The 13,290-nt window shown below is 58.1% G+C and overlaps 2 protein-coding genes across 7 annotated transcripts in view; both read right to left on the bottom strand.

Moving 5' to 3' along the window:
* LOC102262241 (sodium-dependent phosphate transport protein 1) overlaps positions 1 to 7,352 on the bottom strand; it is an 11,844-nt gene extending 4,492 nt beyond the window's left edge. For 2 of the 5 annotated variants that reach the window (XM_005863165.2, XM_014537135.1), the window contains exons 1-9: positions 6,844 to 7,352; positions 5,330 to 5,418; positions 3,613 to 3,697; positions 2,864 to 3,036; positions 2,396 to 2,629; positions 2,229 to 2,316; positions 1,690 to 1,776; positions 836 to 954; positions 577 to 738 (exon numbers count right to left, since the gene is read on the bottom strand). In XM_005863165.2, the coding sequence (XP_005863227.1) occupies positions 577 to 738; positions 836 to 954; positions 1,690 to 1,776; positions 2,229 to 2,316; positions 2,396 to 2,629; positions 2,864 to 3,036; positions 3,613 to 3,694 (945 nt within the window). In that variant the 5' untranslated portion in view covers positions 3,695 to 3,697; positions 5,330 to 5,418; positions 6,844 to 7,352. The other 3 variants (XM_014537134.1, XM_014537136.1, XM_014537133.1) reach the window with 3 other exon arrangements.
* An 81-nt stretch (positions 7,353 to 7,433) lies between these two features.
* LOC102258592 (sodium-dependent phosphate transport protein 3) overlaps positions 7,434 to 13,290 on the bottom strand; it is a 12,486-nt gene continuing 6,629 nt past the window's right edge. For both annotated transcript variants that reach the window (XM_005863152.2, XM_005863153.2), the window contains 7 exons: positions 12,771 to 12,857; positions 11,605 to 11,723; positions 11,290 to 11,451; positions 10,459 to 10,591; positions 10,230 to 10,377; positions 9,208 to 9,298; positions 7,434 to 7,932 (listed from right to left, as the gene is read on the bottom strand). In XM_005863152.2, the coding sequence (XP_005863214.1) occupies positions 7,798 to 7,932; positions 9,208 to 9,298; positions 10,230 to 10,377; positions 10,459 to 10,591; positions 11,290 to 11,451; positions 11,605 to 11,723; positions 12,771 to 12,857 (875 nt within the window). In that variant the 3' untranslated portion in view covers positions 7,434 to 7,797. The remainder of the gene's footprint in view (positions 7,933 to 9,207; positions 9,299 to 10,229; positions 10,378 to 10,458; positions 10,592 to 11,289; positions 11,452 to 11,604; positions 11,724 to 12,770; positions 12,858 to 13,290) is intronic.

Raw genomic sequence — 13,290 nt, forward strand, 5'->3', positions numbered from 1 at the left:
GGACACGGACGGGGGCGGTGAGGGCCTGGGGCGGGGGGCGGGCTAGGGGGGTCAATGGGGGAAAGGGGCACATATGCAATATTTTCAACAAAAAAGAATTATTTTTTTAAAAAAGAAAGAAATTCAGTATCTGAAATCGGCGCCGTCATCTGTGAAGCCATCAGCACCCAACGCCCACGTGAGTGCTGGGGCCACACGCCCCAAAGAAAGGACAATCGTTTGGAGGGCGGGGCCCTTGCCACCATCTGTCTGTTTTATTTTTATTATTTTCAGTGTCACAGGACCTGACATGACTGGGCAGGTAGTAAGAGGAAGACTAGGCCGAGAGTGGGACATGCCGGCCCTGTAACGTGGTAGAGATGAGAACGATCGGAAACAGTCAGCCCGGCCGGCGTGGCTCCGTGGTTGAGCCTTGACCTATGAACCAGGAGGTCGGGGTTTGATTCTGGTCAGGGCAGCAGGCAGCCGATCCATGATTCTCTCTCACCATTGATGTTTCTCTCTCTCTCCCTCTCCCTTCCTCTCTGAAGTCAATATATATCTATACAAAGAAAAGAGAACGGAGGGGATACCGACCTCTCTCACGTTAACGTGGAGCTTGGAGCTGATGAAAGTCGGCAAATACAAAAACATGACGTGATTCGTCCAGGAAAAAGCAAAGCAGCCGAGGGAAATGGCCCAGACCGGCCGAGACTTGAGCACGGCCCGGATGGGCACGGATTTTCCCACGGAGCCGGCCTGGGAGGAAGCCCATCATCCGTGGTTAGCACGTGGGGGCCAGGAGGGGGCTCGCTCCCCTGGCTCGGGATCTGGAAGGTGAGGCGTCGGCTTTTACCTGCTCCACGAGGGAGGACGCGATGAACTCCTTCTCCGCGGGGCTGATGCACGGGTGGCCCTCGGGGTCATCGTAAAACAGAAGGAACCAGCAGAGGCTCAGGGTGCAGCCGCCGGCCCCTGGGGAGGCAGCGCCGTGAGAGCCGGATGCTGCTCTCCCCGGCGCGTCTCTGCAAACAGCCCTGCTCAGCGCGGCAGGAAAGCCTGGGCCTCCGCTTTCTCTTCTGAGACTTTGCAACAGGCTCACACTTTATTTTTTAATCCTCACCCGAGGATATTTTTCTCATCAATTTTTAGAGAGAGTGGAGGGTGTGTGTGTGTGTGGGGGGGGAGATGAGAGAGAGAGAGAGAGAGAGAGGAGTCCGGCGGGTGTGGCTCAGTGGGTGAGCATTGACCTATGAACCAGGAGGTCACAGTTCGATTCTCGGTTGGGGCACATGCTGGGGTTTCGGGCTCGATCCCCACTGGGAGGCACGCAGGAGGCAGCCGATCAAGGATTCTCTCTCATCCTTGGTGTTTCTATCTCTCCCTTCCTCTCTGAAATCAATAAAAATAAATTAAAAAAAAAAAGAAATCAACGAATGTTGACATCTCTCTTTCCTTCATGAAATGCATCATTTTCAACCTCATTAATCTCATGTAAGCTGTATTTATTCAGTTCTTTTATGATTTATTTATTAAACGGATTGGGGTGACGTGGGTCAACATGAACATATAAGTTTCACGTATGGGTTTCCATGTAACCAGATCTGTGTCTTGCACCGTGTGCCCACCACCCAAAACCAAATCTCCCGTTCTTCTTTTTAACTTTGTCTTAAAGGCTGAATAAGGACAGGGGTTTCACAGGAGACTCACCGAAGATGTAGAAGACCATGGGCCAGCCCAGGGCCTGGCAGATGAGCCCCGTCACACACAGGGCCACGGAGGGTCCCAGCATCAGCCCTAACCAGGGGCACAGAGAACAGGCCTCGTGAGCACCGGCGTCGGGACGTCAAGACAAGAGGCTCCTGGGAGCGGCGACCACTCTCCGTGGCGTCACTCTGCACAGCACAACCCTGATCAGAAGCGAAGGAGAGCCCAGCGCATGGCTCCGTGGTTGAGCGTTGACCTATGACCCAGGAGGTCAGGGTTCGATTCCCAGTCAGGGCACAGGCCCAGGTTCTGCGCCCAATCATCAGTAGGGGGCGCACAGGAGGCAGCCGATCCATGATTCTCTCTCATCATTGATGTTTCTCTCGCTCCCTCTCCCTTCCTCTCTGAAATCAATAAATGTATATTTAAAAAGGGAAAGAAAAGAATATTTGCCTCCCCCGCCCCCTCTCTCTCACACACACACACAGTAAAGACGCCAGGAGACAACCATGGGATGCGAGCATCCGGGCGGGAGCCGTTACCTGATAGACTCAGAGAGGTCAGCCGGCCTCGTTCCTGCGGAGGTGCCCACTTGGTCCAGACAGTGTGCTGAGCCACCAGCACCGTCCCCTGCAACGAGAAGCAGAGGCGGGTCCTCGCCGACACTCGCGTGTGCCGGGGGCTGCTCAGGCTCCGCATCCTCACGTACCTGGCTGAGCCCCTGGGCCACGCGGCAGGCGATGACCGCGGACTCCCCGACCCCGGCCGCCAGCGGCGTGAGCAGGCTGAGCAGGGAGCTGAGGAGCAAGGCAGAGCCGACCATGTTCTTCACGGGGTAGATTCCGGACAGATACCCCACGGGCACTTGGGTGATGAGCATCCCGTACGTGACGGAGCTTAAGATGATGCCCTGGGTTTGGGGGCTCCAGTTGTACACGGGGTTCTGAAAGGGAGGAGGAGGCGCAGTCTCACTCCGCAAATCCGGTACCAGGCCCAGGGATGGGCAGCCCCCGCCCCGGACACGGTTCCATAGGTGAGAACCGGCGAGGCAGGTGGAGACGTGGGCTCGTGTCCTCGCGATGCCTGTCGCACGGATCTCGGTAGCATCCACTCTGTACACAGATGGTGAGCGAGGCCGGGTGGTCAACGCGTGAGTGTGAACGACATTCCTACGTACCTTGACGTCGTCCAGGGGCTCCGGGGCGGAGGTGTTGGGCGAGCCCTGGGGGCCCGTGCCGTTCACCATGGCGACCATGGTGAGGCTGAGACAGGCGCGCTGGGACATCATGGAGACATTGCAGAAATGCAGGAGGAGGGCCAGCCCGCAGCGGAGGGAACAGAAGCCGGACACTGGGAAGGAGAGCAGGACACACCCACGTTAACACAGCTGAGGCCACACACACACACACACACACACACACACACACACACACACACGCTTCTCACTGTAGGCAGGGCCCCTCGGAAATCGGGGCCCCCAGGTGTTATTTTGAAATTGTATTGAGCCTGGTGGCCCCATAGGAAGGTGTGTGACTGATGTCATGACCCCACAGCCCCTAAGACATAATCCCATCTAGAATGTCCCGGAGAATTAAGTCCTCCAAGGACTTCGGCTCAGGTATATTGTACTTTTAATAATATATACTTTTATTGATTTCAGAGAGGAGGGAGAGGGAGAGATAGAAACATCCATGATGAGAGAGGATCATGGATCAGCTGCCTCCTGCACGCCCCAGGGGGGATGGAGCGCCCTGACCGGACATCGAACCGTGACCTCCCGGTTCATGGGTCGACGCTCAACCACTGAGCCGCGCCGTGGAGCTCAGACCCGTCACAGGCTCTTACGGAAGCTTCCTCTCGCCTGGACCCTGGGGTGCGTGCCCAAGAAGGAGAAGGCCCGCGGGAGGGGTCAGGGAGCACATCTACCTCTCCTGGACGGGGACCCGTCGTCCATCTGCTTCACGGCGGTCCGGCTGCTGCTCCTCTCGCCAAAGGGTCTGCTCTCCATCCTCTGCAAGTTCAAGACGCACTGACGTCAGCAGGACCCGGGGAGAGCTGACCCCACCCCTCCCGGCTCCCCTCTGATCTAAACGACGCGTCAAAGGAAACAGGCTGTCACGGTGCCCACGCAGTTCCACCCCGTGCTGCCTCTGACGTTGTATTTCTGAGGTTTTGTCGTCGTTGTTGCTGATTACAGGAAACCTGAACACTGTAGACGGCAAAGTGAAAGCCCTGCTAATCCATGGTTTTATATCCGGTGAGAGTAACCCTCAAAAGTGAGAGACGTGAAGACCTTGTCAGACAGCCGGAAGCAAGGCCCCCACTGCCCACAGGGAGCCTCAGGGCGTTCTAGGCAGACGGATGCGGCTGAGGCCAGGAGCGCGGAGGCACCGGAGGAAGGAGGAACGTCGGGAAGAGAAATGCCTTTCTTCCCTTAGGTGTTGGCAGAGCTGCTGGCTCTCCTTGTGAGCGTCACCGCACCAGGCGAGCACCCACTCTGCACCCCGACCCCCGACAGAGTGGCTGCTGGCCCAGGTCTGCATTCGCTGACACACACACACACACACACACACACACTACACACACATACATACACTCCCCCCTCACACACACACATACACACACACATACACTCTACACACACATACACACACATACTCCACACACACTCCACACTTACAAATACATCTCAGTATCACACACAGCACATCCACGAAACTAGCTGTACCCTCCACACACATCCCAGTCACACACACACCCCCCCACGGACACACTGATCCAAACCCTCACCAGCACACCGCTCAGTCACAAGCACCACACCCACCACCACACATTCTCTTTCCGAGTCTAGCCTCACATACACTCCCCACACACACATACACTCCCCCCTCACACACACACACACATACACTCCACACACACACACACACATACACACACATACTCCACACACACTCCACACTTACAAATACATCTCAGTATCACACACAGCACATCCACGAAACTAGCTGTACCCTCCACACACATCCCCTCTACACACACATACACACATATACACACATACTCCACACACACATACACACACATACTCCACACACACTCCACACTTACAAATACATCTCAGTATCACACACAGCACATCCACGAAACTAGCTGTACCCTCCACACACATCCCAGTCACACACACACCCCCCCACGGACACACTGATCCAAACCCTCACCAGCACACCGCTCAGTCACAAGCACCACACCCACCACCACACATTCTCTTTCCGAGTCTAGCCTCACAGCCACCCACTGCACACTCGTCCCTGATGCGTGTTCTTCCCTCTTTCCCTTGTGAAAACCTGTGAAAATAGATTTTCCCAGCAAACCGTCCCCAGATGGATTGGAAGTACCTTTCTGGGACCGGTGATGGCGAGGCCCTCCCGCCGGTTGCTCGGCTCACTCCATGGGCGGCAGGAGAGGAAGACGGGCCTGGCTCAGGACAGAAGGCCTCCTCCCTCCCCTGTGAGGGCTTCCTCCCAACTCTACGCGCTATTGCTTGCCTGGACGCGCTCGTGTCAGCCCTGCAAAGCCTTCACCCAATCCTTTGACCTCATGATGTCAAAGTTAAAAACTTAATTTTTAACTTCACGTTCACCTTTGCCTTGAATCTTCAGGGGAGGAATGTGGGCCTTAGAACCATCCAGGGCCCGGCCGGCGTGGCTCCGTGGTTGACTGAGCAACGACCTATGAACCAGGAGGTCACAGTTTGATTTCTGGTCAGAACACATGTCCGGGGCGCAGGCTCCATCCCCAGGAGGGGGCGTGCAGGGGGCAGCCGCCCCATGATTCTCTCATCATTGATGCTTCTCTCTCTCTCCCCCTTCTTCTCTGTAATCAATAAAAATGTATTTAGAAATAAGATGTGAGCAGGACCGCGTAGGCGGCCAGCTGACTGCCCGGGAGGCTTCCCAGGCTTCCTGGGGCGGGAGTGTGAGCGTCGGAGTCTCCAGGGGGTAGGACAGAGCGCCCGGCAGTCAGGGCCTGGGCACCGTGACCTGCGGGGAGTCCCGGGTGGGGGCGTGAAGGCTGAGATGAGAGGAGACAAGCGAGGGAGGTACACGTCTGGGGAGAGGAGGGGCTCACGGGAGCCAGCAGAACCCAGGGCAGCGGGAAATGTGAAATCCGAGTGGGCCGGGGAGGGGCCGAGGGGCGGTGACCCGAACTGCTGAGCCAGCGGCAGGCACGCGGTGCCCAGACTGATCCTGGAAAACACGTCAGCGAGAGGGAGGCCAGGCCCAGAGCAGGGAGTTTCTGTGGTAACGTCAACAGGAGGACCCGCCTTAGCAGGGGGCCAGGGTCCCGTCTGGCACCAGGCACTCCGGGGACCCAGGAGGCCTGGCCATGGGGGTCCAGGTGCAGAGTCCGGGCACCTCCGGGAAGGCCAGGCCACAGCGCACGGAGGGCAGGCCCTGCCCGGTGTCGCTGCTGCGTTTAATCAGAGCCCGTGATCAGCTCATCAGCGATTTTAGGGGAGAAGTGGGGCCGCCTGCAGGATGGTGGGCGGTGAGCTCAGACCCCTCCCTCAATCCTCCGCACACCTGGGGGCGCCGCAGCTCTGGGTGTTTTGTGGCCCATTGTGGGTTTTTTTGTTGCTGTTGTTTTTAAATATGTTTTTATTTATTTCAGAGAGGAGGGGAGAGGGAGAGAGAGATAGAAACATCCATGATGAGCGAGAATCATGGATCGGCTGCCTCCTGCAAGTCCCCCACTGGGGATTGAGCCCGAAACCCGGGGCCCTGACTGGGAATCGAACCCGGGACCCTTCAGTCCGCAGGCCGATGCTCTATCCACTGAGCCACACCAGCGCGGGCCCCGTTGTGTTTTGAAAGCTTTTCGTTAATTAGGCTCCGAACCCTCATCTGAAGTCCGAGGCCAAGTGACCACCCGTGTTGTAACGGAGCCGCTGTCACGGGAGGAAGGCTGGCCTTTGGATGAGGTGTCCCCCGGCTGTCGGCTGTTTCTCTGCGAGGCCTCTGTACTCTGGGGGCCACTCCGAGGGCCCACGGCCCCGCATGGGCTCGAAAATCAAAAGCCAGCGGCTTCCACAGTGGTGTCCGCTAGGCCTTCCTCAGACCCTCGCTGACTCCATTCCCGAAAGACCCGTTTCACCTCCTTCCTGCTCGCAGGCGCCCGCCTTCTCTTTCCACCGACGTCCCGTTAACGTCCCGTTAACCTCGGCCGGGTCGTCTTCTCCTGGTCGTGTCCTGGTCGCGACTCCTGGGATGCAGCCAGGAGGAGTAACACCTGTGTCGCCTGATGGGAAGGATCCCAAATAACCGGAACAGGGTCTCTTTCATTTCAGCGTCCGAGTTTTAATAGACGGGAACCCCATGAATAAACACCCAGGTTTCACAATCAGCACAGCAGGCCCGTTCCTGCCAGGGTGACGGGTTCACGCGCTGCCCTGGGTGCGGCTCTGACATGGGCACAGGTCCCGGCAGATCTCACCCCTGGGAGAACTAGCCAGTCATTATTCCCACAGGGAGTCCTATTCACCTGGCACTGTCCACAGAGGGAGAGTCAAAGGCAACGAGAATTGTCCGGCCCGTGGGTCCGTGGTTGAGCATCGACCTGTGAACCAGGAGGTCAGGGTTCGATTCCCCGTCAGGGCACATGCCCGGGTTTGGGGCTCGATCCCCAGTGGGGGGCATGCAGGAGGCAGCTGGTCAGTGATTCTCTTCATGGTTGATGTTTCCATCTCCCTCTCCCTTCCTCTCTGAAACCAATAAAAATACATTCAAAACAAAACAAAACAGAAAACAAAGGCAGGGGAATTGGCGTCTCAAGCGTGTCCAGCTGTTGCTGGCCTGGCTGGGTGAGAGCCCCGGGGGGTGTCTAAGACTCACTGATGTCGGGGCGCTCCCCAGACCCATGTGTTCGGGCTCTCGGAGCGGCGCCCGCACATCCGCATGTTCCAGAGGCTCCCCAGGAAATCTGACTCACACTCGGAGGTGTGACCTGCGGAGCCGGCCGCGAAGCGAAGAACGTGAAGAGTGAAGACGAGTAAGAAAACGCTGGGAAGCGGGCGGTCCGCGTCCCACATCGACGTCTGCGCTGGGGCCCTCAGAGGCGCGTGAGGGCCCTCTCTTTGGCCCAGTCCTGGAGCTCCGCCCGCCCGAACGTGAGGTAGAACACCAGGCCGAACAGGTTGACGGCGGCAGCCAGGAAGAAGACGTGCCTCCACCCGGACTCGGAGTCCTGGGGAGAAAGCCAGGGTCGTTGTGCTCAGGGGCCCTTCCCCACCAGGGCCGGAAGCCCTCGTGCTGGGGTGACACGCTGACCCCAGAGAACACAGGGCATGCCCTGCGATGGCCACGTGTCTTGGGTTATTGGAGGTTTCATGAAACTTGGAAGGAAAACGACTCTATTTTTCTTTAAACCAGAATTAATTCACCTACGCGAATGTTTTTCTGGATTTGGGATCTCAATAGTCATGAACATACCCTATTCCTCATAGAAAATTATGCTTAAAAGGACATCATTAAGATTTCATCCTCATGCCCGGCCAGCGTGGCTCATTGGTTGAGCGTCGACCTATGAACCAGGAGGTCACGGTTGGATTCCCGGTCAGGGCACAGGCCCGGGTTGTGGGCTTGATCCCTAGTGCAGGAGGCAGCCGGTCCATGATTCTCTCTCATCACTGATGTTTCTTTCTCTCCCTTCCTCTCTGACATCAATAAAAATATATTTTTTTAAAAAAAGAAAAAGAAAATGTTTGTGTACGTTGACTCTCGTCCTCCCATCCAGGCCGGGTTCCGCCGACGTTCCGTGGAGCCAGCCTCCTGCCACGCCCCCTGCGTGTCCGCCAGGACGGACCTCTTTAAACCGGCCTTTCTGAGCAGGCTCTTCATCACCTCCCCTCGCCCGTCTTCCTCTCCTACCTTGAAATCTGTCCTTCACGCCCTAGCTGGTGTGGCTCAGTAGATAGAGCCTTGGCCTGAGGACTGAAAGGTCCCAGGTTCGATTCCAGTCAAGGACACATATCTCAGTTGCAGGCTCCGGGCCCTGGTCAGGGGCGTGTGGGAGGCAACCAGTCGAGTGTCTCTCACATCGGGGTGTCTCTGTCCCCCCCCCCCACTCTCTCTGAAAACCAACGGGAACAATGTCCTCGGCTGAGGGTTGAAAAAGAAAAGGAACCTGCCCTCACTCTGGCATCACCGAGAACCTCCACTGCGTGTGCATCTCTAGAAACTCACCCTGAGCCGCTTTTCTCTGCCCGAACCGCTCGTTTCCATCAACCCGATGTCGTTCATTTTTAGAAATTTGTCTCTTACTCCTCCCCGCCCCGCCCCAACCCCCCAGGAACCTGGCCTCTCGGAGCCCATGGACGGTCCTGCTCGGAGCAGAGCAGCGTGTCAGCATCCGTGCCCGCCTTGCCCTCAGACCACACAGTCCCGGAGCGCAGAGGCCCTACTGTGCGCCCCCCGGGCCCAAAACAGCACCTGCCGCTCGCACACACTCAGCGCTGCCCACCTGGCTGATGAGGAACCCGGTGGCCGTGGAGGAGATGATGCCCGCGAGGAGCCCGAATCCCCGGGAGACGCCCATGAGGAAGCTGGCGTACCTGCGGAGAGGATGGCACGGGCTCGCCGCCAGCGCTCATGGCGCCTTTCCTCCGGCGGAAGGACGGCTTTCCCGCCACTCAGCTCCGAGCGGGCGGTGTCTCACTCGCCCCGAGACATTTGGGGCCACATACACCTGTGCCGGCCCTGACGCCACCAGAACTAGAACCAGGGAGCCACGCTGTCCCCGGGGCCCAGGCCCTGGCGGCGTGCGGAGGGGACAGGACAACCGGCTCCAGACAGAACGCCTGGGTTCAGACCTGGCTCTGCCTTGGTGTGGCCTCAGGCACGTCACCTGACCTTCTTGCCCCAAGAGAGCCCGCCTGCCTCGTGGGGCTGTGAGGACTGGGCGTGGGGGGCATGAGGAGCGCCCAGGCCCGGCCGGCGGGGCTCAGGGCTGAGCACTGACCCATGAACCAGGAGGTCACAGTTCGATTCCTGGTCAAAATGGTCAGGGCACAGGCCCAAGTTTCAGCTCGATCCCCAGTGTGGGGGGAGAAGGAGGCAGCCGGTCCACGATTCTCTCTCACCTTTAATGTTTCTCTCTCTCTCCCCCTCTCCCTTCCTCTCTGAAATCAATAAAAATATAAAAATAAAAAATAAATAAAAATAAAACTGCCTTTGCCCACCGGCGTGGCTCAGTGGTTGAGCATCCAACTATGAACCAGGAGGTCAGGGTTCGATTCCCGGTCAGGGCGCACACCCAGGTTTCTGGCTTGATCCCTGATGGGGGTCAGGCAGGAGGCAGGCAATCAGTGATGTTCCTCTCTCGTCAATGTTTCTTTCTCTCTCTCTCTTCCTCTCTCTATAAAAAATAATCAATAAAAACATAGTTAAAAAACGAACAAACAAAAACCCACCTCATGACAGGACGGAGGCCGGACGCCCCTGCAGCGAGCGGCCTGGAGGCGGAACCAGCAGGTAAGGTCTCACCTGGGGGCGATGTCCAAGGTGTTGATGATGAACCCCGAGTCGCACAGGTTGCTGGTCCCAGGAATGAGGATCAGCAAAACCACGGTGGTCACGTAACTGGAAGCCACGAAGGGCAGGGCCACGGCGCAGAGCGACGGGAGCAGGAGGCCTGGGCGGGGCGGACGGTCAGGGCCCGCTCGGACCAGACGCGGAGCAGGGTGGGTCCCCCGAGCCCGGGGCCTGTCCTTACCCAGGGCCGAGAAGAGCTTCCGGACGGTGAGGAGCCCCAGGAGGTCCCTGGACAGAAGGAAGTCGGCCAGCTGGCCCCCCAGGACCGTGCACGTGGAGGCAGCCAGGAAGGGCAGGGAGGACAGGACCCCGCTCTGCGGGCAGGAAGCCAACCGGTGAGACCGCGTCCCACGGACGGCAGCCCCTCCGACACTCAGCCGTTTTAGGGGAACTAGTGTCACCGTCTCAGGTGAGAGGCCCGGCACCTGCCTCACCCGGGGATAATTTTCCACTGATTTTTAGGGAGAGAGGGAGAGGCAGAGAGAGACATCGATGTGAGAGAGACACATCGATGGGTTGCCTCCTGCATGCGCCCCGACCAGGGCCTGGGCTGGGGAAGAGCCTGCAACCGAGGTACGTGCCCTTGACGGGGTTCGAACCCGGGACCCTGTGGTCCGCAGGCCGATGCTCTAGCCACTGAGGCAAACCGGTGAGGGCAAACAGTATAAATCCCTGAGAGAACTTGAAGAATTAAGAATGAGGTGTGAGAGAAAAACAAAATAAACAAAACAAAACAAAACAAAAAATAAAACAAACAACCCCCCAAAAGAATGAGGTGTGGTCAGGTAGCCTGGTGGTTAGGGGCACAGACCACAGCACCCTGTCCCTGAGCAGCCCTGTGATCCCGGGCGTCCTCTCACCTCTGCGTGTCCCGTCCCCACGCCTGTCCCCTGGGGGTCCTTAGGGTGCCCCTCAAGGTCGCCTCCAGGGTTGATGGGTGTGTGCAAAGCCAGACGGACAGGGAGCAGGGAGCCAACCCTCCCGCGCCCCTCGCTCCCGGTGGGCAGCGCACCTCCCTGATGCTGACGTGCAGCACGGAGCTGATGTAGGTGGGCAGGTACGTGACGATGACGGTGCAGAGCCAGAAGTGGCTGAAGAACCCCGAGAAGATGGCCCACAGGGGCAGGCAGCGGGCCATGGCCTTGAGGGGGACGGAGCGTCGAGGGGACGTGGGCTGAGAGGACACAGCGCATCCACGTGGGTGTTTGGAGGTCAGAGGGCCCCTCCACACCCCGCCCACCTCTGCGGGGGCCCCGGGGGGAGGGGTGCAGGTGCTGGGAGCCCCGCCCATCACCTCTGCGGGTCCCGTGGGGAGGGGTGCAGGTACCTGCTGAGCCAGCGAGGACACAATGTGCTCCTGCTCGCGGAGGCTTATGCACGGGTGACGCGTGGGGTCGTCGTAAATGACGGTGAACCACAGCAGACAGCACACGCAGCCCAGGCCACCTGGGGAGCCGGACGCAGTTAGTTCTCAGGGGATTTGTGGGCTGCGGGAGGGAGTTTGTCTGACGTGGTATTGCCTCCCCCCAAACACACACACACACACACACACACACACACACGCACACACCTGCACACACACACGTGCACACATGCATACATGTAAACACACACACACGCACACACGCCAATTCATGGTTATTCCACCCAAGGACCTCAGCGCGCACACACACGCACACACCTGCACACACACGTGCACACATGCATACATGTAAACACATACACACGCGCGCACACGCCAATTCATGGTTATTCCACCCAAGGACCTCAACGTTCCCACCTCATGTCAATTCTTTTTTAATATTTTAAAATTGATTTTAGAGAGAGGAAGGGAGGAGAGAGAGAGAGAAACATCCACCAGCTGCCTCCTGCACGCCCCCGACTGAGGATGGAGCCTGCAACCAAGGCCCATGCCCTTGACCGGAATCAAACCCAGGACCCTTCGGTCCGCGGGCCAGTGCTCTATCCACTGAGCCAAACTAGTTACGGCTCTATCAACTCTTGTACAAATCTCCTGTTTTAAATTAATTAATTTTTTTATAAATATATTTTTATTGATTTTAGAAAGAGAGAGAGGGAGAGAGGAATAGAAGCATCAATGATGAGAGAGAATCATGGATCGGCTGCCTCCTGCACGCCCCACACTGGGGATCGAGCCCTCAACTGGGGCCTGTGCTCGGATGGGGAATCCAACCGTGACCTCCTGGTTCATAGGTTAATGCTCAACCCCTGAGCCACGCTGGCCGGGCTCCACAAATCCCCTTTTAGCTACAGCTCTCCAGTTACCCTCCCTCCAGTAGCGACGGCCATCGGTCACCCTCTGCAGACACCTGAGCATGGCCCCCTCCTGGACTAGACGAAGACACCGCCCCTCCCGTTCCCGCCACCTCCCAGGTAACAGAGGACGGGGCCTGTCCCGCGGGAGGAAGGTGGCCGGACGCCGGGATGTGGCGGCGTCGAGGGTGAGGAGGGTGAGAGACGCGACTCACTCACCGAAGATGTAGAAGACGAAGGGCCAGCCCAGGGCCTGCGAGATGAGCCCCCCGACACAGAGGATGAGGGAGGACCCCAGTGCGGCCCCTGAGGAGAAGGCGGAGGGAGACACGTGTGAACCGAGGGGGGGGGGGGGGGGCGCCGAGGCCCCTGGCCGCCCTGGACGTCGCCCCAGCAGTGAGGTGGCCGACTCGGAGTGGCTGGGTGAGGAGAGATCTGCCCAGTGAAGTCACCAGAAGGAACGAGGATCCATCTTCATCATAACAATAACCCCCGTGACACCAGCCTGGCCAAATCCACAGCCCACCTCCTTTCCTGTTTTTTGTTCTTTAAATATATTTGTATTGACTTCAGAGAGGAAGGGAGAGGGAGAGAGAAAGAAACACCGATGGTGAGAGAGAGTCATGGATCGGCTGCCTCCTGCACACCCCACACTGGGGATGGAGCCCGCAACCCGGGCCTGTGCCCTGACCGGGAATTGAGCCGTGACCTCCTGGTTCACAAGTTGATGCTCAACCAC

Source organism: Myotis brandtii, unplaced genomic scaffold, assembly GCF_000412655.1.
Source record: "Myotis brandtii unplaced genomic scaffold, ASM41265v1 scaffold1733, whole genome shotgun sequence".
Taxonomy (NCBI): domain Eukaryota; kingdom Metazoa; phylum Chordata; class Mammalia; order Chiroptera; family Vespertilionidae; genus Myotis; species Myotis brandtii.